This window comes from Brassica oleracea, chromosome C2 (genome assembly GCF_000695525.1).
Source record: "Brassica oleracea var. oleracea cultivar TO1000 chromosome C2, BOL, whole genome shotgun sequence".
NCBI classification, from domain to species: domain Eukaryota; kingdom Viridiplantae; phylum Streptophyta; class Magnoliopsida; order Brassicales; family Brassicaceae; genus Brassica; species Brassica oleracea.
In genome coordinates this window covers 40,749,041-40,772,878 of record NC_027749.1, presented here as the reverse complement: position 1 = coordinate 40,772,878, position 23,838 = coordinate 40,749,041, and the positions used below count along the sequence as shown (strand labels likewise).

At 36.9% G+C, this 23,838-nt stretch overlaps 2 protein-coding genes, 1 long non-coding RNA gene and 2 pseudogenes across 3 annotated transcripts; 4 read left to right on the top strand and 1 right to left on the bottom strand.

Annotated features, from left to right (window-relative positions):
• Positions 1 to 1,916, top strand: part of LOC106324238 — a 19,729-nt pseudogene extending 17,813 nt beyond the window's left edge.
• A 113-nt stretch (positions 1,917 to 2,029) lies between these two features.
• LOC106327131 lies at positions 2,030 to 2,895 on the top strand. Its single transcript, XR_001267397.1, has 3 exons — positions 2,030 to 2,351; positions 2,447 to 2,494; positions 2,738 to 2,895. It is a non-coding gene; the product is annotated as an uncharacterized LOC106327131 (long non-coding RNA).
• Positions 2,896 to 3,535: 640 nt separating this feature from the next.
• Positions 3,536 to 4,645, bottom strand: LOC106324237 (annotated as a pseudogene).
• Positions 4,646 to 11,563: 6,918 nt separating this feature from the next.
• Positions 11,564 to 14,552, top strand: LOC106324236. The gene is made up of 6 exons (XM_013762239.1): positions 11,564 to 11,737; positions 13,259 to 13,364; positions 13,442 to 13,540; positions 13,699 to 13,788; positions 13,866 to 13,979; positions 14,078 to 14,552. Exons 1-6 carry the CDS (start codon positions 11,564 to 11,566, stop codon positions 14,431 to 14,433), a joined length of 939 nt encoding a protein of 312 aa, XP_013617693.1. The 3' UTR covers positions 14,434 to 14,552.
• A 1,194-nt stretch (positions 14,553 to 15,746) lies between these two features.
• Positions 15,747 to 16,434, top strand: LOC106327130 (SH3 domain-binding glutamic acid-rich protein-like). The gene is made up of 2 exons (XM_013765198.1): positions 15,747 to 15,819; positions 15,918 to 16,434. Exon 2 carries the CDS (start codon positions 16,016 to 16,018, stop codon positions 16,313 to 16,315), a length of 300 nt encoding a protein of 99 aa, XP_013620652.1. The 5' UTR covers positions 15,747 to 15,819; positions 15,918 to 16,015; the 3' UTR covers positions 16,316 to 16,434.
• The last annotated feature ends 7,404 nt before the right edge of the window (positions 16,435 to 23,838 follow it).

Genomic DNA, 23,838 nt, shown 5'->3' with positions numbered 1-23,838 from the left:
TCACAACAGATAATTGGAAAACATATAAACCAGATATAAAAAAAACATAAGAACAAAAAAAAGAAAACAATTTGTATTAATATAAACAAAAAGATTTATTCTAAATGTGTTAAAAAAACTCATGAATTCCAAAACAAAATTAACCATAGATTCTATACTGATATAATCATAAATGTTTTATATATTTGCATGGCTAGAAGTATAGATGTAATACAAAAAAATGACAAAATAAATAAAAGTATAAATAAATTAAGATAACCTAAAACAAAACTAATCAATAGATATATATGCAACACCAAAATAAGTTTAATTATAAAATTTAGTTAATAGCAACAAGATTGGATTGAGTTCCTGACATTAAACAATTTTAACACATAAAATAAAAAATATAACAACAATTATAAAAACAAAAATAATAAGAAAATTATTCCCGCGCGTAGCTCCATTAAAAATATATATTTGAAATTTTGAAAATTCTTTTGGAGATGTTTTTAACACGAAACAATTGGTTTTGATTCGTACTCCATTATATGTTCATCTTTTAAATAATAATAACATAACTATTATATATAACTTTTATATAAAAGATAAACAAATCATCTTTTAAAAAATGTATTCATCTTTCATATTTTTTTTTCAATTTTAATATTTTGATGTTTTCATTGAATTACAGATAAAAGATAATATACTATCATCAAATTCAACACACATTATATATCAAATAATTTAATAAAGTAGGTAAAATTTAACTAATATATAGTATCATAAAGTTATTTTTTTTTTTGAACAAAATAATCAACTATTGTAACATAAACAAAATATATATTATCACATATAATCCCTCCTCACCTAAAACTTTATAAAAGACAAAACACATTATCATACACATCTCTTGCAAATGAAAACTTAAAACATAAATCACAAAATCATACAAAATAATAACCTAGATCAAAAGTAAAGTATATCCCGCCCGTAGAGCGGACCGATCCTAGTATAAAAAATATACATGAGATTTTTTTATAAAACTGGCAGTTTATGAATTTGCTTTAAACACAAGTTAAATCAAACGCCTATGCGAAGGCTTGGGTCAAGTTTTAATTTTAAATTAAAACGGACAAACACTAAATGATAAAAATTCACTAATTTATTGTATTATATCTGAGAAAAGAGCCTGGCTGAAGATGATTTTTGTGTATTTGGTTCAGCCCCTTACTCCTATCATGGCGATGCTGTCTCCCTCTTTGAAGTATTTGCTTCTGTCGGATATCCCAACCTTGGTGGAGTTTCCTTCTTCATTTCAGAATCTCCATCAACTATATGAATTGAGAATTAAGAACTGCGAAAATCTGGAGACTCTTCCCACCGGGATGAACATCCCATCACTTGGAGTGTTTGATCTCAGTGGATGCTCAAGGTTGAGGACTTTTCCTGATATCTCGACCAACATCTTATGGCTCTTTCTAGACGAAACAGCCATTGAAGAGGTTCCTTGTTGGATTGAGAAATTCTCTGAGCTTGAGATGATAAAGATGAATGGATGCAACAAGTTAGAATATGTAAACCTAAACTTTTCTAAACATGACTATCTTCATCAAGGTGAATTTTCAGACTGCAAGGCACTGACTGGAGCTAGCTGGAATGATCGTCCAACAAGCTGGAATTATAGTCCAACAAGCTGGAAGGATACGCGAACACCCCTTTTTGATTTCACCAACTGCTTAAACTTGGATCTAGAAGTTATGCTTCAACTGAAAACATATTCAAATTGTCGAGTGAAGTTTTCAGGTGAAGAGGTGCCTTCATATTTCACTCACTGTACTACTGGAACCTCCTCCTCTCTCACCATTCCTCTACTTCACAGCTCTCTCACGCAATCATTCCTCAGATTCAGGGCTTGCATTGTGTTTGATTCGGACAGTTTTCAAAGTCCGAATTTCGGAAATATGCTTAGATTCAAAGGCAGTTTTCGGAACTGCTCTGATTCCTATGATCGGGCACAAGACTTCTGCGCAGACACCAAGGATTATCAGATTCCTGTGGACTACTTTTCTCATGAGAAGGATTTTGGTCTTTATATATTGGACTGCCAGATGTCTCAAATCCCTCTGGAAATGAACTTCGATCACGTGGATATTGAGATTCATGTCAAATATCTTTTGGGTATTCCTATTGACATAAAAGAATGGGGTATAAGAATCACAGAGGAGGACTGTTCATCGGCGGACAACCGACTTGGTAATCCAAACACTTTAGCACATGTTTTTGAAGGCAATATGACTAATGAAGCTCGAGAAAGTCAAGAATCTGAAGGCGAAGATGAAGTAACAGAACCAAGCAGTAAACGAATGCGGGTAAGAACTCAACAGACTGCTCTTGATGTCTCAGATTTTATTTTTTCAAGGCTCTTTCATTATTTCTATTAATGGGACTCTTTTGTTTTCTGCAGATTTCGTGAAATAAAAACTTAGAATAGGGAGACAAGAAAACGAATACGGTAAGCTTCTTGCTATGAACTTCTATTTTCTCTCTTAACTCTTTTCCAATGTAAGCTTACGTTACATAACATTCATGATTCATCACTGGATTGTTTCTGAATATGCCCCTGTTGTATCGGGTGGCCACAATTAAACTCTGCGACACAGTTTGCTTCAGTTCGATAAGCTTAGTGTTACTTTAACCCTGTTGACATTTCAGATTCTCAAACAATCTGCTGGTTTGGTTTATTACTTGTGTTCAGGAAAGCTGGAGGAAGCCAAATGGTATTGATTACCGAGTAATTAAATTTCTACTCTCAACTTTCTCCTCTATTTCTCTCGTTGTGCCTTTCCTTGTTGGCAGACGATTTTTGGCAGCAGCTTTTGAAGACTTTGAGTCAGATTCAGAGTAATAACCACATAAAATCCCATAAGAACCTTGAACTCTTTATTATAAATCTGTACTTAACAAGTAAGTGTAACCACATAAACACTTGCACATTTCTGTGTGTTCGTAAAATAAGTATGTTAAAAAGATCTCTATGAATATAACTTTTCTTTAAACTTGCAAGTAAAACATAACTGTTGCAGCCTTACAGATGAGTTATATCATGTATGACACAAAAACGACAATTATCAAAGGTAAGGAAGAAGAAAAAGGTTCACATTATGGCTGAAAGAAGAAACCCAACCTAAAACCGCGTTGGTTTCTTCTTCTTGAGAAGCTTTAAGGAGTTCGGCTTTATTGTTAGCGTTTAGTTCCTGCAAATCCTTTACCAATACTCTCTTTTGAGCCTTTTGCATTTGCTTTCGCTTTCAACCGCTGGCCGCTTCAGGCTTCTCTGCTTCACAGCACTATTATTACTACCACCTTTGTTTCCTTATCTGGTCTCATCTTTGTTTGTGCAGGGCTTTTCTGATATGTCTTCTTCTTGTCATCACCGGATTTTGAAGCTCTTACCAGGGCCGTACCGGAGTACAAGCCAATCAAACATATGCTTGGGACCTTGAAAAATTATATAACTATTAGGGGCCAATTCTGAACAGAAATAATTAAGTAGTTATGTTGGTAGTGTACCTATTAGCAGTAGACAAAGTTCGCGGTTCAATTCTCTGTCTCTAAGCTTCAAATATCCTTTCTTGAGTACGAGATTTGCAGCTTCCTATATTAAGTTGAAAGGACTAGTCAGATCTTATAAGTTACTCCTACACCTTAAAAAAAATCAAAGCATTTATTAGAAATGTATCCGTGTTTCAAACAAGACGTAGGCTATTCCTTTTCCAATGTTCAAATGGGGATCTCTAATAACACGAACAGCTTCCACATTGTTCTCCAGGTTACTCTTACCAGTAAACAATGGATACACCTCCTCACCCTGCATTAGAGAAAAACAAACACAAAAAAACTGAGAATATTCGCGGTTGAAGAAGAGAGTTCTGAGATTACTACTAGTACTAACCTTCACATCGAAAGGGAGATTCCCCATAAAGACTGTCCTCTTAGAATCATACAAATGGTCTATCCACATAACACGGATATGATTCCCAGCAATCTGAATACACATAACACCTTTAGAGACTCAACCACAGAGAAAAAAAGGGAGAAAACTGTTATATTACCAGAGACATGTTATGTGCCAGAGACGCTTCAGCAAGTTCCTCTGTTTCGAATACAACATAAGCATTAACACTGCACTTTCATAAAGATTTTAACATTAGACTTCTCCTTCACAGAAACTTCAATATCAAAAGGTTTTCATAGACCAGACCTTGAAGCTTTATCATTGAATTGCTACAACATTATAGCTCCTTTCCTCGTCGTTTTCGACTAAATCAAATCAAAACTAAAGCTACTTATACACACACAAACTCTAACCTTACTACTTAAGAAAGTTCTGAAACTCACATCAACAATTGGCACAGATCGTATCCTCGCCGAACTTACTAAACTCCTTCAGGATGAGCTTCTTCTTAACCTTCAAAGGCAAGTTCCCAACGAAAACAGTTCTAAGAAGCTTACTCTCATCAGCTCTCTTCCTCTTCTCACCAACCTTCTTCTTCTCCTTGATCTCCATGCTTCTTTACTTCTTCGTTTCGTACTCGTACTCGTTCTCAGTCTCATGTCTCTTCTCAGTACTCGTACTCGTTCTCACATCAGCCTCTAAATTCATCCATTGGGTAATGTTGGAACTCTGTTTTTACAAAGAATATAGAGGCTGATGTTTTCTGATTTTTCGATGACGTTTCCGGCCAAACCATTGGTTATTGCGGTCGGATAATCAGCTCGTTGTAAAGCTTGTAATGAGTACTACAACCTGGTATATTCACACTTCAAAAAAAGATTAAAATTGATTGAATGAGAAATGATGCTTAGAAGTTGGTAGCTTGGTGTATGTAACACTGCAACTTTTGTCTAAATGACAAAACCAACAAATGTCCCACATCAAGGAATACAAGAGTCATAGAGCAGTATAAATAGGGCCTTGTGTCATAAATGTTTAAACTGCTCAGGTAGAGAGAGGACACTCCACGCGTGCCGCTGCCGTCCGTCTAGAGCCTTCTCGGCGTGGTCTTGGGCGTCCTAACCAAGTTAAGCTCAACGTTTTGTCTAGGGGTGGGCATTTTACCCGAACCCGAACCGAAATAACAAAATACCCGAATGGGTATTGATTTAGGAGAGATTGGATATTCGAAGATAACCGTGCGTGCCGCTGCCGTCCGTCTAGAGCCGTCTCGGCGTGGTCTTGGATGTCCTAACCAAGTTAAGCTCAACGTTTTGCCTAGGGGTGAGCATTTTACCCGAACTCGAACCGAAATAACAAAATACCCGAACGGGTATTGATTTAGGAGAGATTGGATATCCGAAGATAACCGTGCGTGCCGCTGCCGTCCGTCTAGAGCCGTCTCAGCGTGGTCTTGGGTGTCCTAACCAAGTTAAGCTCAACGTTTTGCCTAGGGGTGGGCATTTTACCCGAACCCGAACCGAAATAACAAAATACCCTAACGGGTATTGATTTAGGAGAGATTGGATATCCGAAGATAACCGAACATATGTATACTTACCCTTATATTTCTTGTTGGGCAATTCTCATAAATAGACAATTTTCAAGTTTTGGTCATAAAAATAGACCACAAGGAGGAAAATGACCAAAATGTTTCATTTAATAGGTAAAAGAACATTAATACCCTAGATATATAAAAATAATAAAAAAATAAAAAATAATATTTTTTTTATAGTTTTAGATTATATGTTCTCAAATTCGAACTTTTTTATAAAATTTTTTTTTTTGAATTTTCATTTTTCGAAATTTTTTTTTAGTTTTTTCAAATTTTATTTTTGTAATTCTAAAATAATTTTTGAAACTATTTTTAAAATTTTTACTTTCAATTTTTTAATATTTATTTTCTATTTTATAAAATTTTAAACCTCAAACCCAAATCCCTACCTCTTAACTCTAAACCCTAAGGTTTGGATTAGTTAACCCTATGGGTATAAATGTATATTTACCTCTTTAGTGAAACGTTTTCGTCATTTTGATTCTTAGAGTCTATATTTGTGATAGAAACTTTTTTAGTGCTATCCTAAGGTATTTCTCTTTCTTGTTTACATCCCTAATTTTATTTAAAATATTTATCTTGATGTTACACATACTTTAAGATCATATAATATACATATAATTACGGAAAAAATGATTTGTTACTCAACTAAAATGCATGTCAAGTTTTTTTTTGTTTCAAGTATTAACAAAAGTTACATTCAAAATTTCAAAACAATAGCCAAATTAACGTTTATTTATTTTTGAAATGTTATCTCCAAATCTATCAATCATTCAATCTATTAAAAAATAAAAAATCAGTTAAGTGAAATTTATATTTTTAAATAGAATAAACCTGAAAATGAAAAAATTAATTTTTTTTCTTTCAAAATCTCAATATCTGAAACCGACCCGAAATAACCGAACACGAACTAAAAATACCCGAACCCGATCCGAAGTGTAGAAATACCCGAACAGATTCTATACCCCTATACTGAAATACCCGACAATCCGAAATACCTGATCCGAACCCGAAAGGGTATCCGAACGCCCACCCCTAGTTTTGCCATTTAATTCTGGAAAAAACGACATGCATTTTTATTTAAAACGAAACGACAAGTAGTTTGTCTAGAAAATAAAAACGTCATTTTATTCTCTCGAATTTTAAACGAGATAAGAGAGAGTCTCGAGGAATAAGTTTTCGAAACTTAACTTTCCGTGATCTCCGCGAGATCTCCGCACACGTGCAGCAACTGTTGCGAGAAGTGGCTCTCGTTCTTCTCTTTAAATAAACCCGACTCTCTTCATTCATTGCTTAACGTTTTTTACACAGCAAAAACCAGCAAATCCCTTAGAGTAAGTCCGAGAGTGTTTCATAGATTGTTAGTTCGATAGGACGTTCATGAGTGAAGCATGAATCGTCTACCATGGTTTTATCCTGGAACTCGATATTCATACAGTCTCGTCTCACCACGGAACGGATATTTAGAGTTAAAGAAAGAGATTATATCTCGACTCCATATCTCTTTTAAATCGTTTTTTCCTTAACATCGCTTTTACTATTTCGTTTATATCAATCCGGGTTTCCGGCTTCTAAAACCCAGTTTCCACAACATCCAAGGTCGTCTCTTTCTCAACACCCTCCACGTCTTTTTCTACAACCCAGCACATCGTTATGGACATTACATTTGTTCTTGTTGGTTTTGAACCGGTTTACAATTTGCCAAATGGTATCGAGATTTTGAGAGGAAACAAAAGACCAAAAGTTAATTCATGACTGCTTTGTGTGCCCACAACGTTTCAACAAAGAAGAGGAAAGTGAGAGAGCTTCTCAGCTAGACATCATGGACCATGCCGTTTTAACTAATGTAATAGTCTTGGGCGAACGGTGCAAGCAGCGGTGCTTAAATAGGCTGTAGAAGTGAGAAAGTTTCTCAGTCACGTGTCAGTGGAGCCTACGAACAGTGCAAGCAGCCGTGCTTAAATAGGATGCAGAAAAGCTGGTGCTTAAAATTTTGTGGGTCCCACCCTGTGACCCACCCGCTATTATATTATTTTTTGTTAAGCACCCCCGATAAGCACTTGGGTTAAAGATGCCCTAAGAGCGAACCCTTTTAAAACTCCAATTGCTTACATGTCCTTTTTTCTAGTGGTTTTATTTCTAGTTTTATTTAAGTCATTTTTAAGTTTTATCACCAAAATAGCCTTAAACAAGAAAATAACCAAAATAATTTTTTTTTAAAAATTTTTAATATTTACTTTTTATTTTTTTTAAATTTGAAACTCTAACCATTAATTCTAAATCCTAAGTTTAGATTAGTTAATTATATGATATAAATGTAAACTAACCCTCAATAAAACCTTTTTAGTCATTTTCCTCATTGATGACTATTTTGTAAAAATAACTAAAATGGTTATCGTAGGGAATTTCTCTTTTATTAATTAAGTTATAAATATCTAATAAAATTATAATAAAATATTAATACTTTTTAGCTTTGATACCAAATTTTTATTTCTACTCGTTAATGATGCTCTAAGTGATTTGTCTCACAAAGTTAAGGTGTTTATGCTTATAAGAAAAAGAAGTTTAAGATTATCAAAATTCTATTGGATAGAATTGAAAATACATAAAATAAGTAATATTATTGCCCACTCCTATGTTTACCAACACATTTTTAAAAAGAATCATTAGTCGCTAGGTCGGTCTAGTTTTAAACATGTGGTTTATCAGTAAAACATTTTAAGATATAATTGTCAGTAAAAGTTGTTGGTGACATTAGTATTAGAGGTAAACTACGATAAAATTTATGATTTGATACAATTTGTATTAAAAGTTATATGATAAGATTTTAAATTTATATAGCGAATTTGATATAAAATATGAGGTACTATTTTTTTTTTTTTTTTGCGAACAAAAGGGTTAAACCCGGGTCTATTAAAAACACAGACCTAAACCCCGGGTGGAGGTACAGCCCACGGACGAGGTACTATTTTTGATGTCTAAATTGTAGTGTGTCATTTAAAAAAAACAACTACAAAGTAATAAAATATAATGACATTTATTGTAAAATTGTAGAAACAGATTAGAAAAACTAAAATATATTCCTTTAAAATCTAACGAACTATATTGAAATCTATATATGTATAACAGAAGCTCCCATCTCTATAAAACTTATAAAATAAGAAACTTGTAAAAAATTGACTAACAAATGATATCTATATCAAATTATTAGTGATGTTTATTATTCTTCACTTTGTAAGTTCGTAGTAGGTTTAAATATATATATATATAGATTTTAGTTCTAAGAAGTTAAAGTGCCAATTTATCGAATACTCCCTATATTTCAATTTAGTTATCATTGTAGAGTAAAACTTTCGTTTCAGAATAAGTATTGTTTTATGATTTCAATGAAAATATTATTAATTATATATGTTATTCTATTTTCTATTAGTTAAAATGTGCTTAAGTGCATAATAAATAATGATTTTTTTTTGAGAAAATGTAGGAAAAGATTTCAATGCAAATTTAAATATTATTTTTAATCTGTGTGTACAAAACTAAAACAACAATCAAAATGAAAAAGAGGGAATATTAATTTAAAACTCACAAATCCTAAATGATCAAAATCCATTAATTTAATGATCAAGGAATGCTTCACCCCTGGAACCGATTCGCTCTTACTTTCCGTCATATGGCTGGAGGAGTATCAATTCTGCTAGATCTCTGGTTTGTAAAGGACTAATTAAAAGGGTTGGATCAGGGTCTTCCATTTCAGTATGGAATGATCCCTGGCTCCCATCCACTTGCCCGAGTCCAGCTAATAAAAACCTTCATAATAGTTACCCGGATCTCACAATGGATTCTCTCATTGATTCGGAATCCCGAACATGGAATTTACAGGCAATTAGGAATTTGGTGGATCCACAAGATGTAAAAATAATTGAGAGTATACCATTGAGTAGAAATCAGATGGAAGACAAGAGTGGATGGCACTTCACCAAGAATGGGAAATACATGGTACAATCAGGGTATCAGGTGGAAAGGATTTATCCGGATAAGGAGAAACCACCTGAGTTTTATGGTCCCAATGTAGATATTCTCAAAGCATTCTGCTGGAAAGTGCGGTGTCCTCCAAAGTTAAAACATTTTTTATGGCAGTTGCTGTCTGGTTGTATAGCGGTAAAGAAAAACCTCAAAGCGAGAGAGATACAAGGAGACATTTGCTGTGCCCGGTGTGGAGACCCGGAGGAATCAATAAATCATGTATTTTTCGAATGTCCTCCAGCACGCCAAGTGTGGGCACTTTCGAGGATTCCATCAAATCCAAACATTTTTCCAATTGGCTCTCTTTTTGCTAATATGGACCATTTATTTTGGAGAGTTAACCCACAAATGGAGGATCATCAGTTTGCTTGGATATTATGGTATATTTGGAAGGCCCGGAACAACAAAGTGTTTACTAACCTTGATGTTGAGCCAAGGGAAACGCTTCGATTAGCAGAAGTTGAATCAACACTGTGGGCTGAGGCACATGTTATTAACAATCATAGATTGGCACAGAAATTACAGGTAAGGCCGGAAATAGGAACCACAGGAAGATGGTGTTTCACAGACGGTTCTTGGAAAGATAAGGACCAATTCTCAGGACAAGGATGACTTAGTACGTTGCCAGGTTTTAATGGTTTATTAGGAGCAAGGAATATCAGGGCATGCCTTTCACCCCTTCATTCGGAGATAGAGGCTTTAATTTGGGCAATGGAATGTATGAGAAATTTAAGGCAGTTCCAGGTTACGTTTGCGACTGATTGTTCTCAATTGGTGTAGATGGTTTCAGAACCAGAGGAATGACCAGCATTTGAAAGCTACCTGGAAGATATCAACCTTTTGCGACGAAGTTTCATCAACTCAGATATTGTCCATGTTCCTAGGACGGAAAACAAACGGGCGGATAGCTTGGCACGTAGTGCTCGGCAACAACCGTCTTTCGTCGTGCACATGGACGCAGAGTTACCACATTGATTTACAGAGTCTACTTGAGTCTGTAAATGTTTGCTGTCAAAAAAAAAAAAGAGAATAGCTGAGCATGATGTTTTGCGTATTTGGTTCAGCCGCTTACCCTCCTCACGGGGATCATGTCTCCCTCATTGAAGCATTTGTATCTCTCAGATATCTTAACCTTGGTGGAGCTTCCTTCTTCATTTCAGAATCTCCGTCACTCAGCTTCTTAGATATTAAGAACTGCGAAAAATCTGGAGACTCTTCCCACCGGAATCAACCTCCAATCTCTCTGAAAACTAGATCTTAGTGGATGCTCAAAGTTGAGGAATTTTCCTGGTATCTCAACCAACATCACAGGTCTCTATCTAAAAGAAACAGGGATTGAAGAGGTTCGTTGGTGGATTGAGAAATTCTACTATCTTGAAGTCCTAGATATGAAGGGAAGCAACAAGTTAGAATATGTAAACTTAAACATTTCTAAACTTAAACAACTTGAGAGATATGACTTATCAGATTGCAAGGCATTGACTGGAGCTAGCTGGAGTGATCGATCGAATAGTGTTGTGAGTTATTTCGAAAGACGCAACATCTCTATCAGTTTCAACAACTGCTTAAACTTGGATCATGAAGCTCTGATTCAACAGAAAACATATTTGGGTTGTAAACTGAATTTTTCAGGTGAAGAGGTGCCTTCATATTTCACTCACCGTACTACTGAAACCTCCTCCTCCTTTCTGACCATCCCTCTACCTCAGAGCTCTCTCTCTCTCACAAACATTCCTCCGATTCAGGGCTTGCATTGTGCTTAATTGCAACAAGAAGTCAAATATATATGCTTATTTTATATCCAAAGGCAGATTTTGGAACAGTTTTGGTTCCGCAGAAGACTTCCGGGCAGACACGAAGGATTGTACGATCTGTAGATGTAATAACGGTAGTAGTCTGTTAATATTGGACTGCCAGATGTCTGATATCCCTCTAGAAATGAACTTCGATCACGTGGATATGGAGATTCATGCCATTGATTCTTCTGATATTCGTGTTGAAATAAAAGAATGGGTGTACGAATCATAGAGGAGGAGAACTGTTCATCAGCGGACTACCGACTTGGTTATCCAAACACTCCTCTTCCACATGTTTTTGAAGGCAATATGATTAATGAGGCCGGAGAAGGTGAAGAATCTGCAGGCGAAGATGAAGTGACAGAGCCAAGCAGTAACTGGATGCTGGTAAGAACTCAATAGACTGCTCTTTATGTTTTTTTCTCCTCCATATTTTCTATTACTAAGACTATTTTTGTTTTCCACAGATTTCGTGAAGAAAAACTTAGAGAAGCTGATTGTGAATCTTCAAGAAACCTTCATAGGGATGATCTTAGTCATTTTGCTGATTCTTCTGGAAAAAAAACAAGATATACAAGGAGGACATAAAAGGGAATTTTTACTGTTTCTCCAGCTGGAAACAATGTTTTTAAAACCGATCCGGACACTGAACCAGACGATTTACCAAGTCACTTGTCGACCGCATGTGAACCGCGGGCTAATAAATGAATTAATTTTATTATATAATAATATATTAGCTATGAAAATAAATATGTAAAAACTAAAGTTTAATATTTGCTAAATGTTCTTTAAACATAACATAATAGTTTGGATATGTATATATTTTATGTTCAAAAATCATTTAGAAAATACTTAATTTTAGTTTTTATATTTTATTTTCGTTTGACATACAAAATATCAAAAAATAGTTTAGACTATTTAAAATTTTGTGTAACAAAGTAAGAGTTATGACATCTAAAAAATCAAGATATAAAATTCATAAATATAAAACATAATCTAAAAACTAAAAAAAAGAAATAAAAATTATTTATTGGTTCATCGGTGGTTCAACCGGTATCGGGTTCAAGGTTTTAGTGGGTTTTTGCGGGTTTCTAAATATTAGGTTTTTCACAAAACCCAAACCAGATTTTTCTGGGTCACATGGTTTACCGGTTCAACCGCGGGTCTGGGTCGGGTTTCAAAACAAAAACAAATGTTCCCATTAGAGCAGGGAATGTAGTTAGTAATTATTATAATGGTTTCAACTGGTGATTTCAAACGCTTCAGCGAGATAATGTAATGACATGTGGCTTGTGTGTGTCAGCTTCATATATGACGATCAGGGATTGCTTGCAAGAGCATGTGTTTTTGACGTTTGGTTTCTTCTTCTTAAAGAAGCGTTCAGGTGTTCTGCTCAGAGAAGAATTAAGAAGAAGAATTAAGAAGAAGAAGAAGAAGAAGAAGAAGAAGAAGAAGAAGCAAGTAACCTCACTTCATCGATGATTTTCTCTGCTTCCACCATTTGATTTTGCCGAAGATAAACGTTTTCTTGCTGTTTATGGTAGGTCTATGTGTCAGCCCAATAAAAAACAAGTGAGCCGGAGAATAAAAAAAGCCCAAAATAACAGATTAAAATTAAAAAGGTCCATAAACAATCAATCAAAACGAGGAAACTAATTTCGCGCTCCCTCCTTATCTCTGAAGTCTCAATATTTAGTTTCACTTGCTGTTTCTCAGACTCTCTTTCTTTCTTTCTTCTCCAAGAACCCCCTTTCAGATCGAGTCTTCGACCTGTGAAAGTTTCAGAGAATGGACGGTCTTCCTGATTACGTGAGATTTGATCGACCAGTGAATCTCTTTCAAGGTTCATGAATCCGTTACGACGATTGATTAAAGCAAACTCTTTCTTCTTTATTTGCTCTGTTTCAGTATTGTGCGATAGTAGAGGAATGCATTGAAAACAACCTGACCAAGGATGAAACTGAGAGATATGTACAAGAAGTCCACCAAATCCCACTTCAACATACCAACCGAGGTAAACTCCATATGTCACCAAATCATTAATGGGTAACCTTCATCAATGATTCGAGAGTCTTTGATTTTTTTGTCTAGTTTGGGATCATCTTGAAAGGATGTATCCAGATTTGTTCATAGCGTACAATGCAAGGATGCGTGAGCGCAATGCAAGAATCCCTCAGCGCGTTGCGAAACGTACGCGAATAGAAACCCTTATCTTTTCTTGTCGCCCAAGTTTTGTTTTTTGATTAATTTTTTTTTTTTGTCTTTTGACTGGTTTATAGTCATCAAATAGAAAAAAGAGCTGCCTTTGGGTTTATTTTTTTCTTAATTCTCTTGTGATTGTTGCGTAGCTTCACCACCAGAGGTAACTTCCGCAAGGAGACGTAAAGTGCGTGGGACTAAGAAAGAATACCGTCTATCTCCTCCTCCTTATTGTCGCCGTAACTAAACGTGTTCCTTGTTCTTTGAGTTTCTCACTCAAAACTGTTTGTTGACACATTGTCTTTGCTTCTGTTAGCTTTGTTGACTGATATAAATGTCCCGGCTGCATCACCACAAGAAGCTGCTTCTTATGCTAATGCTCTACAGAACCAAAACCTTCAAGCCTCCCAGCAGCAGCCAGCTTATCCCAGTTATTAAACAAATACTCTCAGCTTTCCTCTCTGTTTCTCTCTTTTTTTGTGCCTTTCTTGAATCTCAAACGTTATGTGTGTTGGCTTCTTTTTACAGACGACTTTTGGCAGCAGCTTTTGAGTACTTTGGGTCAGATAAAGAGTAATACACAGTATTTGAATACTTTGGGTCAGATTCAGAGTAATACAGACCAAATGGTCAAACTCTTGACCGATGGACATGGATTTGGACCACATCTTTCTGCTGCGCGATCCTCCAAGAGACAGCGAGTTGGAGAGGCAGAAGAGAGAGGTAAAAATGAAGAAGCAGAGAAGCTGCAGAAGAAAGAGGAAGCTGACGATAATGAAGCAGAGAAGCCGCAGGAGAATGAGAGAGCTGGCGATGAAGAAGCAGAGAAGCTGCAGGAGAAAGAGGAAGGTAACGATGGAGAAGCAGAGAAGCTTCAGGATTAGATCTGCCACAAAAAAACGCATGGAAAAGTTCTCACGTAAGCATAGTTATTGATTAACAGAACATATTGCAAAGACACATTACTTTCTTATTGTCATCCTAGACACTACTACTAGGTACTAGCTACGCTGTTAATAAAAAAACATTGGGAACATTTTATTATCTGTTTTCTTGCTTGGCCTCGCTCCAGGATTTGTGTTGTTGTTGGTCCCAGAACCGAAACTGTGGAGAAGAGATAAACATATAACAAGTTCAAAAATACATGTATCCATTCTATCAAACCTCAGTCCATTTATTTGTGTGGCAAAATATAACCAAAAAAAAAAGAGAAAGCAAAGCACAAGTGTCTTGTGATGCTTATTCCTCTGACAAGAAACCCAAAAGAGAAGTGCAAAAATCCAAATGAGAAGGAAGCATACGGCCTAAAGACTCGTTGAGCCAGGCATTCCAAACCATGGTAACTTTCATTTACCATTACAATTTCAAACCAAATGTAAAATCCGTTTTTCTCTGGAGCTATTATTGTTCAGACCCAAGTTGAAACAGTAAATCCATTAAACCTTGTTCATAAACTCCCATAAGAACGTTGAAAGTCATTATAAATATATACTTAGCAAGTCAAGTATAACCACATAAACACTTTCAAATTTCTGTGTTTAGTAACTTTCCTTCAAAACTTGCAAGTTAAATATAGTTGTTCCAACATTACACTGAGGTATATCATGTTGACAGAAAACGATGCAAAAACGAAAATTATCAAAGCTAAGAACGAGAAAAGAGGTTCGCATTATGGCTGAAAGAAGAAACCACCTAACCCCGTTTTGGTTTCTTCTTCTGTCCTTTTGTTATCTTTTCTGAGCTGTAGAGTAAGCTTCAGAAGGATTGTTCTTTCTGAGCTGGAGAGTAAACGTTATTTATATGTGTTGGCTTCTTAAACCATGTCTGTTCTTCTGTTTGACTGAATCTCAAACATACCATGATTTTAGGGTTTATTTTAATGTGCTGGAGATTTCTCACGACGGTTCAACAAAGAAGAGGAAAGCGAGAGAGCTTCTCGGCTAGACATCGTGATTATCAACAGGCTTTCTAGGCTGCATAGCCAGGAAGACGAGTAAAAGCCCTAAAAGAATATCCTATTATGGCCCTGTTCGTTTGCTCACCCATGTGATCTATCTGGGCGAAGATGCAAATTGATGTTCGTTTTGTGCATTATAATGATACATCCAGATTGATCACCCAGCTGAATTTTTAAAAACCCATCTCAAATTGTCACCCATTGTTGACTGATATAAATGTCCCGGCTGCATCACCACAAGAAGCTGCTTCTTATGCTAATGCTCTACAGAACCAAAACCTTCAAGCCTCCCAGCAGCAGCCAGCTTATCCCAGTTATTAAACAAATACTCTCAGCTTTCCTCTCTGTTTCTCTCTTTTTTTGTGCCTTTCTTGAATCTCAAACGTTATGTGTGTTGGCTTCTTTTTACAGACGACTTTTGGCAGCAGCTTTTGAGTACTTTGGGTCAGATAAAGAGTAATACACAGTATTTGAATACTTTGGGTCAGATTCAGAGTAATACAGACCAAATGGTCAAACTCTTGACCGATGGACATGGATTTGGACCACATCTTTCTGCTGCGCGATCCTCCAAGAGACAGCGAGTTGGAGAGGCAGAAGAGAGAGGTAAAAATGAAGAAGCAGAGAAGCTGCAGAAGAAAGAGGAAGCTGACGATAATGAAGCAGAGAAGCCGCAGGAGAATGAGAGAGCTGGCGATGAAGAAGCAGAGAAGCTGCAGGAGAATGAGAGAGGTGACAATGAAGAAGCAGAGAAGCTGCAGGAGAAAGAGGAAGGTAACGATGGAGAAGCAGAGAAGCTTCAGGATTAGATCTGCCACAAAAAAACGCATGGAAAAGTTCTCACGTAAGCATAGTTATTGATTAACAGAACATATTGCAAAGACACATTACTTTCTTATTGTCATCCTAGACACTACTACTAGGTACTAGCTACGCTGTTAATAAAAAAACATTGGGAACATTTTATTATCTGTTTTCTTGCTTGGCCTCGCTCCAGGATTTGTGTTGTTGTTGGTCCCAGAACCGAAACTGTGGAGAAGAGATAAACATATAACAAGTTCAAAAATACATGTATCCATTCTATCAAACCTCAGTCCATTTATTTGTGTGGCAAAATATAACCAAAAAAAAAAGAGAAAGCAAAGCACAAGTGTCTTGTGATGCTTATTCCTCTGACAAGAAACCCAAAAGAGAAGTGCAAAAATCCAAATGAGAAGGAAGCATACGGCCTAAAGACTCGTTGAGCCAGGCATTCCAAACCATGGTAACTTTCATTTACCATTACAATTTCAAACCAAATGTAAAATCCGTTTTTCTCTGGAGCTATTATTGTTCAGACCCAAGTTGAAACAGTAAATCCATTAAACCTTGTTCATAAACTCCCATAAGAACGTTGAAAGTCATTATAAATATATACTTAGCAAGTCAAGTATAACCACATAAACACTTTCAAATTTCTGTGTTTAGTAACTTTCCTTCAAAACTTGCAAGTTAAATATAGTTGTTCCAACATTACACTGAGGTATATCATGTTGACAGAAAACGATGCAAAAACGAAAATTATCAAAGCTAAGAACGAGAAAAGAGGTTCGCATTATGGCTGAAAGAAGAAACCACCTAACCCCGTTTTGGTTTCTTCTTCTGTCCTTTTGTTATCTTTTCTGAGCTGTAGAGTAAGCTTCAGAAGGATTGTTCTTTCTGAGCTGGAGAGTAAACGTTATTTATATGTGTTGGCTTCTTAAACCATGTCTGTTCTTCTGTTTGACTGAATCTCAAACATACCATGATTTTAGGGTTTATTTTAATGTGCTGGAGATTTCTCACGACGGTTCAACAAAGAAGAGGAAAGCGAGAGAGCTTCTCGGCTAGACATCGTGATTATCAACAGGCTTTCTAGGCTGCATAGCCAGGAAGACGAGTAAAAGCCCTAAAAGAATATCCTATTATGGCCCTGTTCGTTTGCTCACCCATGTGATCTATCTGGGCGAAGATGCAAATTGATGTTCGTTTTGTGCATTATAATGATACATCCAGATTGATCACCCAGCTGAATTTTTAAAAACCCATCTCAAATTGTCACCCAAATGAAGGTGAGTCTTGATAGTGCATCTGGATGCAGATGCATCTAGTTCAATCCAAAATGATTAATGACAAAATGACTTTTTAAAATCAAAATATTATTTTCAAACCGTAAATTCTATTTTCTTGCATATACATTTTTCCGTTATAACCAAAAAATACATTTTCTCGCAGAAACAGAAAAACACACATTCCCGCTAAAACCGCAAGATGCGTTTTTCCGTAAAAAAAAATGTAAAACGCACATTTCCATAAAAACACATTTTTCGGTCAAACCAGTAAAATCGCAAAACGCATTTTCCCGCCAAACCCCAAAAAAACGCATTTTCCCGCCAAAACCCAAAAAAATGCATATTCCCGCTAAAACTCCAAAAAGCATTTTCCGGCCAAAACCGCAAAAAGCATTTTCTCGCCAAAACCGGAAAAATACAATTTTTACTCCAGAACCAGAAAAACACAATTTCCCGCCAAAACCGGAAAACACAATTTTCCCGCCAAAACAGGAAAAATACATTTCCCCGCCAAAATCGGAAAACACAATTTTCCCACCAAAATCGCGAAAAAGCTTTTCCCGCCAAAATCACGAAAAAAAACTTTCCCGTCTAAATCGTGAAAAAAACTTTTCTCGTCGAAAACACTTTTCCCGTCCAAACCGCAAAAACATATTTTTCCGCCAAACCCATAAAAACGTATTTTCCGCCGAAACCACGAAAATACACTTTTTCGCCAAAAACACATTTTCCCTCAAAAACCGCAAAAATATTTTCCGCCAAAACGGTAAAAATGTTATTTTTCCGCCGAAACGTAAAAAATTATATTTTAGTCATTTTATTAACAAGTCCACCTGGATGCAGATGGAAGTTAAAAAATGAAAAGCAAACGAACATAGTTGCATTCAGATGATTCATCTGGATGCATGGGCGAAATGAAGAAACGAACAACACCCAGATGGAGCATCTAGATAAGACATCTAGATGGACCATCTGGATGCATTTTCCAGATGTACAAACGAACAGGGCCTATGTTATTTTGCACTGACAATAAAGAGTAACTGAACGTTTGACAGACAGATAGTATTCTGAACTTGTATGCTCGACTCAAAAACTTTGCATATTATGTTGTTGTTGTTTTAATTCTTTTTTCAAGCCAGCTTAAACCCGAGATAAGCGTGATTTATCATCTCTCAAATTTCGCTAGAAAATCAGATTATCTTTGTTATTCTTGTATACATGTAACATGTCGTATGTTCACAGCATACTCGTGAGTTCATATAAACCTGTAATGAAAAGCCATGCTTAAGTCTAACATTAGCAAGAAGCAAGCAAGCAATGCCCACTGTGTCTAGGGTTTTCTCTCGTGTGTATTTCATTCCTATAAACTCAACTTGTAATGTGTAAGTGAGGGAGACAACATCTTTAATTCAGCCTTCTACTACCTTTAATATATGAAATATCAATTCAACATCTTTTGTTCTTGGTGACAAAACTAAAGCTTTCTTCTTTCTTTACTTTCTTTGTATAGTAAAGCTCTATTTGAGCTTTATTTCATTTGGTCTCAGTAAGCTCTGTGAGCATCAATTTCTCTTTTGTTTAAGCTTGCTATCAAAATCCTCTAGGGAAACACATTAGTAACATACATTAACAAATGTTAAAGAGGAGAAAAGTCCAAGACTTATGGGCCAATAAATGTTAAATACTGAAAACAGTACAGCTACAATAATGTTAAGATAAGGAGAAACATATGTGTGTGGACGTAACTAAGTCAACAAATAGGAAACTTCCGTCAAGTTGCGCCACACTCCAATCTGCTAAGTTATATGCTCTTCAGAAGATCAATCGCCAAGTCCTTCTTTTCCTTCAAATTATTTTGCTCCTCTCTCAGTTCTCACTGTCTCTGTCTCTGTCTCTATGGCTCTCTCATTATCTTCTTCCTCTTCCTCTTCCTCTTCTCGCACTTGTTTGTACGATGTTTTCCCGAGCTTCAGTGCGGAAGACGTCCGTATTACTTTCCTCAGCCACTTTCTAAAGGAGCTTGACAAAACTTGATCATTGCAACGAGATCCAGAGAAGTCTATCATTGGGTCCCGAGCTTAATCAAGCTATTAAAGATTCGAGGATCGCAGTGGTTATCTACACCAATAAGTACGCATCTTCAAGCTGGTGTCTTAATGAGCCGCTGGAGATAGTCAAGTGCAGGGAAGACTTGTTGGGAAACAATTCGGATAATATTTTCTCTGAGAGCTTAAGGTGAAATCTAGATGGTTTATATTTGTAATAGCTTTTGTATTTGGGAAAGAGATTTTCTACTAAGGCTTGTGTTTGTGTTTGGAGATTCTTTATATTTGTGATAACTTTTGTATTTGGGAAAGGGATGTTCTACTAAGGTTTGTGCTTGGAGATTCTTTTAGAAACTTTCTTAAAACTCTTTCTCGAATGTTTTCTCTTAATTGTTTTTCTTTATTCTTGGATGATTACAAGAGAACTAAGCATCCTTATTTATACTAGTGAGGGGTATGTACAAGCTACTTCTAGATATTTCTTTTGATCTTATCCTAAAAACATTCTACACACTTCTTAATCTACACTCTTCTTCTTCTTCTAGATAATTTTCCTTCTACACTCTTCTTCTTCCTCTAGATATTTTTTTTTCTTGGGCTTTTGGGTTGTAACTTCATTAGTTATTATTCTTGGGTTAATGAGGAAACAGTCGCCATGCCCGTGCCTTTGCAGCAATCTTCAAACTTCTTGATCGGTAATACTTTGGTCATAAAGTCTGACCAGTTTTCGTCGGTGTGTACCTTTGTGAGATAAATGAGCTTCTCTTCAAGAACTTCTCGGATCCAATGATGCCGAATGTCGATGTGCTTCGAGCGAGAGTGAAACGCTGGATTCTTTGCTAAGTGAATAGCACTTTGGTTATCACATAGCATGTTGTACTTGTCTTGTTTTACTCCCAACTCAAGCAAGAAGCTCTTCATCCATAGCATCTCCTTGCACGCTTCCGTTGTTGCGATGTACTCCGCTTCCGTGGTGGATAAGGCAACACACTTTTGTAGCTTCGATTGCCAAGAAACAGCTCCCCCTGCAAAGGTAGTCATGAATCCCGATGTCGATTTCCTTTAATCTTTATCACCTGCCCAATCTGCATCGGTGTAACCGTTCAACTCCAATTTTCCATTTCCAAAACATAGACACTTCTTTGTTGTGCATCGTAGATAGTGTAGGATCCACTTAATTGCTTTCCAATGCTCCTTTCCTGGATTCGCTAGAAAGCGACTTACAACTCCTACAACATAGGCAATGTCGGGTCTGGTGCACACCATAGCATACATGAGACTGCCCACTGCTGATGCATATGGGGTAGTCTTCATTTCCTCTTTCTCCTTCTCACTTGTTGGACTTTGCTTCGAACTTAGCTTGAAATGTCCACCAAGTGGAGTGCTCACCGGCTTTGCTTTGTGCATGTTGAATCTCTCCAACACCTTTTCAACATATCGTTCTTGGGACAACCATATAAGCTTCTTTGTTCTATCCCGAGTGATCTTCATTCCAAGAATCTGTCTCGCTTGCCCCAGATTTTTCATCGCAAAACACATTCTCAAATCTTTCTTTAATGCGGCTATCTTGTTGCAATCTTGGCCCACAATTAACATATCATCAACATAGAGTAACAATATGAGAAAGTCACCGCTTTCGTACCTCTTTATGAAAACGCAATGATCATTTTTGGTTTTCTTGAAGTTATGATCCACCATGTTTGGATTTGAGCCTCTCTCTTCATACTTCAACCTGTACACCCATTTGCTCTTCAAGGCTCTCTTTCCTTTTGGTAGCTTCATCAGCTCATAAGTGTGATTATCATGCAAGGATTGCATTTCATCTTGCATAGCTTCAACCCACTCATCTTTATGAGTGTCTCCTATGGCCTCCTCATAGCTTTGAGGCTCCCCCTCATCTGTAAGATTAACGTACTCATCTCGATAATATCTTACAGATGGTCTTGTCTCTCTTCCAGACCTTCTTGGCTCATGTTCTTCCTCTGGCTCCACTTGAACTTCTTCTTCACCTTCATCACCATTTGGACCCATGATGGGATCCCCTTCGCCATCATCTCCAATCACTTGTTCATGATCTTGAGGCTTATGAGAATCTTCATTCCTTACAACCCTTAGCTTTGGTTTCTTTGATTTGTTGATGTCTTCGATTGTTTGATCTTCGAAGAAAACAACATCTCTGCTCCAGATAATTTTTCTGTTAACCGGATCCCAAAGCCGATAGCCGAAATCATTTCCTGGTGACCCAAGATATATGCACTCTTTAGTCTTGGAGTCTAGCTTGGCTCGTTCATCCTTAGGTATATGGACAAACGTTCTGCAACCGAACACCTTCAAATGGTTGTAAGAGACCTTCTTACCCGACCAAACTTCCTCCGGGACATCGCCTTCCAAAGGAACTGATGGTGTAAGATTTATGACATCCACTGCAGTCTTTATTTTTATAGCTTCTACCCAAAATGACTTAGGTAATTTAGCGTGAGAGAGCATGCACCAAACTCTTTCTGTGATCGTTCGATTCATTCTTTCAGCTAGCCCGTTCAATTGTGGTGTCTTTGGTGGTGTCTTCTCCATTCTAATTCCATGAGCTTTGGGACCTCGGTACTCTCCACCATTGTCAGATCGAACACACTTGAGTTTTTGACCCGTACTTCGCTCTGCTAGGGCTACAAACTCCTTGAAAGCATCAAGAACCTGATATTTTGACTTCAAAAGGTATACCCATACCTTCCTTGAATGGTCATCACTAAAGGCGACGAAATATGATGCCCCTCCATTGGATTTCTCGGACATGGAGCATACGTCAGTATGCACAAGATCAAGAATATGCTTTCTTCTCATAGGCGTAGACGATCTTCGCAAAGCGACTCTATGTTGTTTGCCAGCTAAGCAATCATGACATGGTGAGAGAGAGATACCTTTCATATCATGAAGAAGTTTCTTGCGAGAAAGTATATTTAAACCTTTCTCACTCATATGCCCGAGTCTTCGGTGCCATATATTCATGTCATCCCTTGCAACATTTACTTCTTCCTTGCAAAGCTTGGCTTGAGTCACGTATAATGAGCCTTCTTTTCTTCCTCGAGCCATGATCAAACTTCCTTTGGTTATCTTCCATTTGCCACTGCCAAAGTGATTGTCCAAGCCGGAATCATCGAGCTTTCCGGTTGATATGAGATTGAGTCGCATGTCGGGAACATGTCTCACATCCTTGAGAACTATCTTACATCCAGTGTTTGATGTAAGAATAACATCCCCCTTTCCAATGATCTTGCTTCTTCCTTGATTTCCCATTTGAACATTACCAAAGTCACCACTTTGATAGGTTGTGAAGAAGCTTCCATGAGGGGTGACGTGAAAAGAAGCACCAGAATCAACGATCCATGAGCTATCATCAGAGCTAAGATTACATTCTCCAACGAGATATAATTCTTCGCTCTGGTCTTCCACAATGGTTCGTCTATCACCAATGTTAGCTTCTGAATAAGAACTCGAACCTCGCTCCTTCCTGCGAACTTCTTCGCTTAGAAGGCTATCAGTGACAGTGTCCATGGTAATCTTTCCCTCCGGTGCTGAATTGCTTAGAGTGACAACTATGTGTCCCAACTCTCCGGTAGTGAACTAAGGAGTAAAAGGGCTTGCATTTCGTCTTCAACCTTCATATCAACTTTGTTAAGCTGATTTACAATCCCCTTGAAATTGTTCAAGTGCTCCATCATGCTCTGGCCATCCTTGTACTCCAACTTTACCAACCGTCGAACAAGAAGAGCTTTGTTTCGAGGTGTTTTCTTTTGAATCATGGATTCAAGTTTTGTCCATAATTCAAAAGCATTTGTGTAGGTAGAGACATGTTCAAAAAGAGATCGGTCGACATACTTACGGATTACGGCAACCGCCTTTCTATTAAGAATCTCCCATGCTTTATCATCCTTTCCTTCCGGCTTATCCTTCATGATGATGGGCTCATGCAAATCCTTACAATAAAGGTGATCTTCCATCATCGGTTTCCAATAAGAGAAGTTGTCCGTCGTGAGCTTGAACATGTCACCTTCAAAGGTAACGGTGGCCTCCATCTTCACTTCTTCAAAGATAACGGTAACCTTGCTCTGATACCAGCTGTTGGGAAATATAGCAGATAATATTTTCTTTGAGAGGTTAAGATGAAATGTAGACGGTTTATATTTGTGACAGCTTTTGTAT

Coding starts and splice junctions, on each gene's coding strand:
- LOC106327130 (XM_013765198.1), top strand. CDS start 16,016: ATGGTCAAACTCTTGACCGATGGACATGGATTTGGACCACATCTTTCT.
- LOC106324236 (XM_013762239.1), top strand. CDS start 11,564: ATGGGTGTACGAATCATAGAGGAGGAGAACTGTTCATCAGCGGACTAC. Junction 11,738..13,258: donor CAAGCAGTAACTGGATGCTG/GTAAGAACTCAA, acceptor GCTCTGTTTCAG/TATTGTGCGATAGTAGAGGA. Junction 13,541..13,698: donor CCCTCAGCGCGTTGCGAAAC/GTACGCGAATAG, acceptor ATTGTTGCGTAG/CTTCACCACCAGAGGTAACT.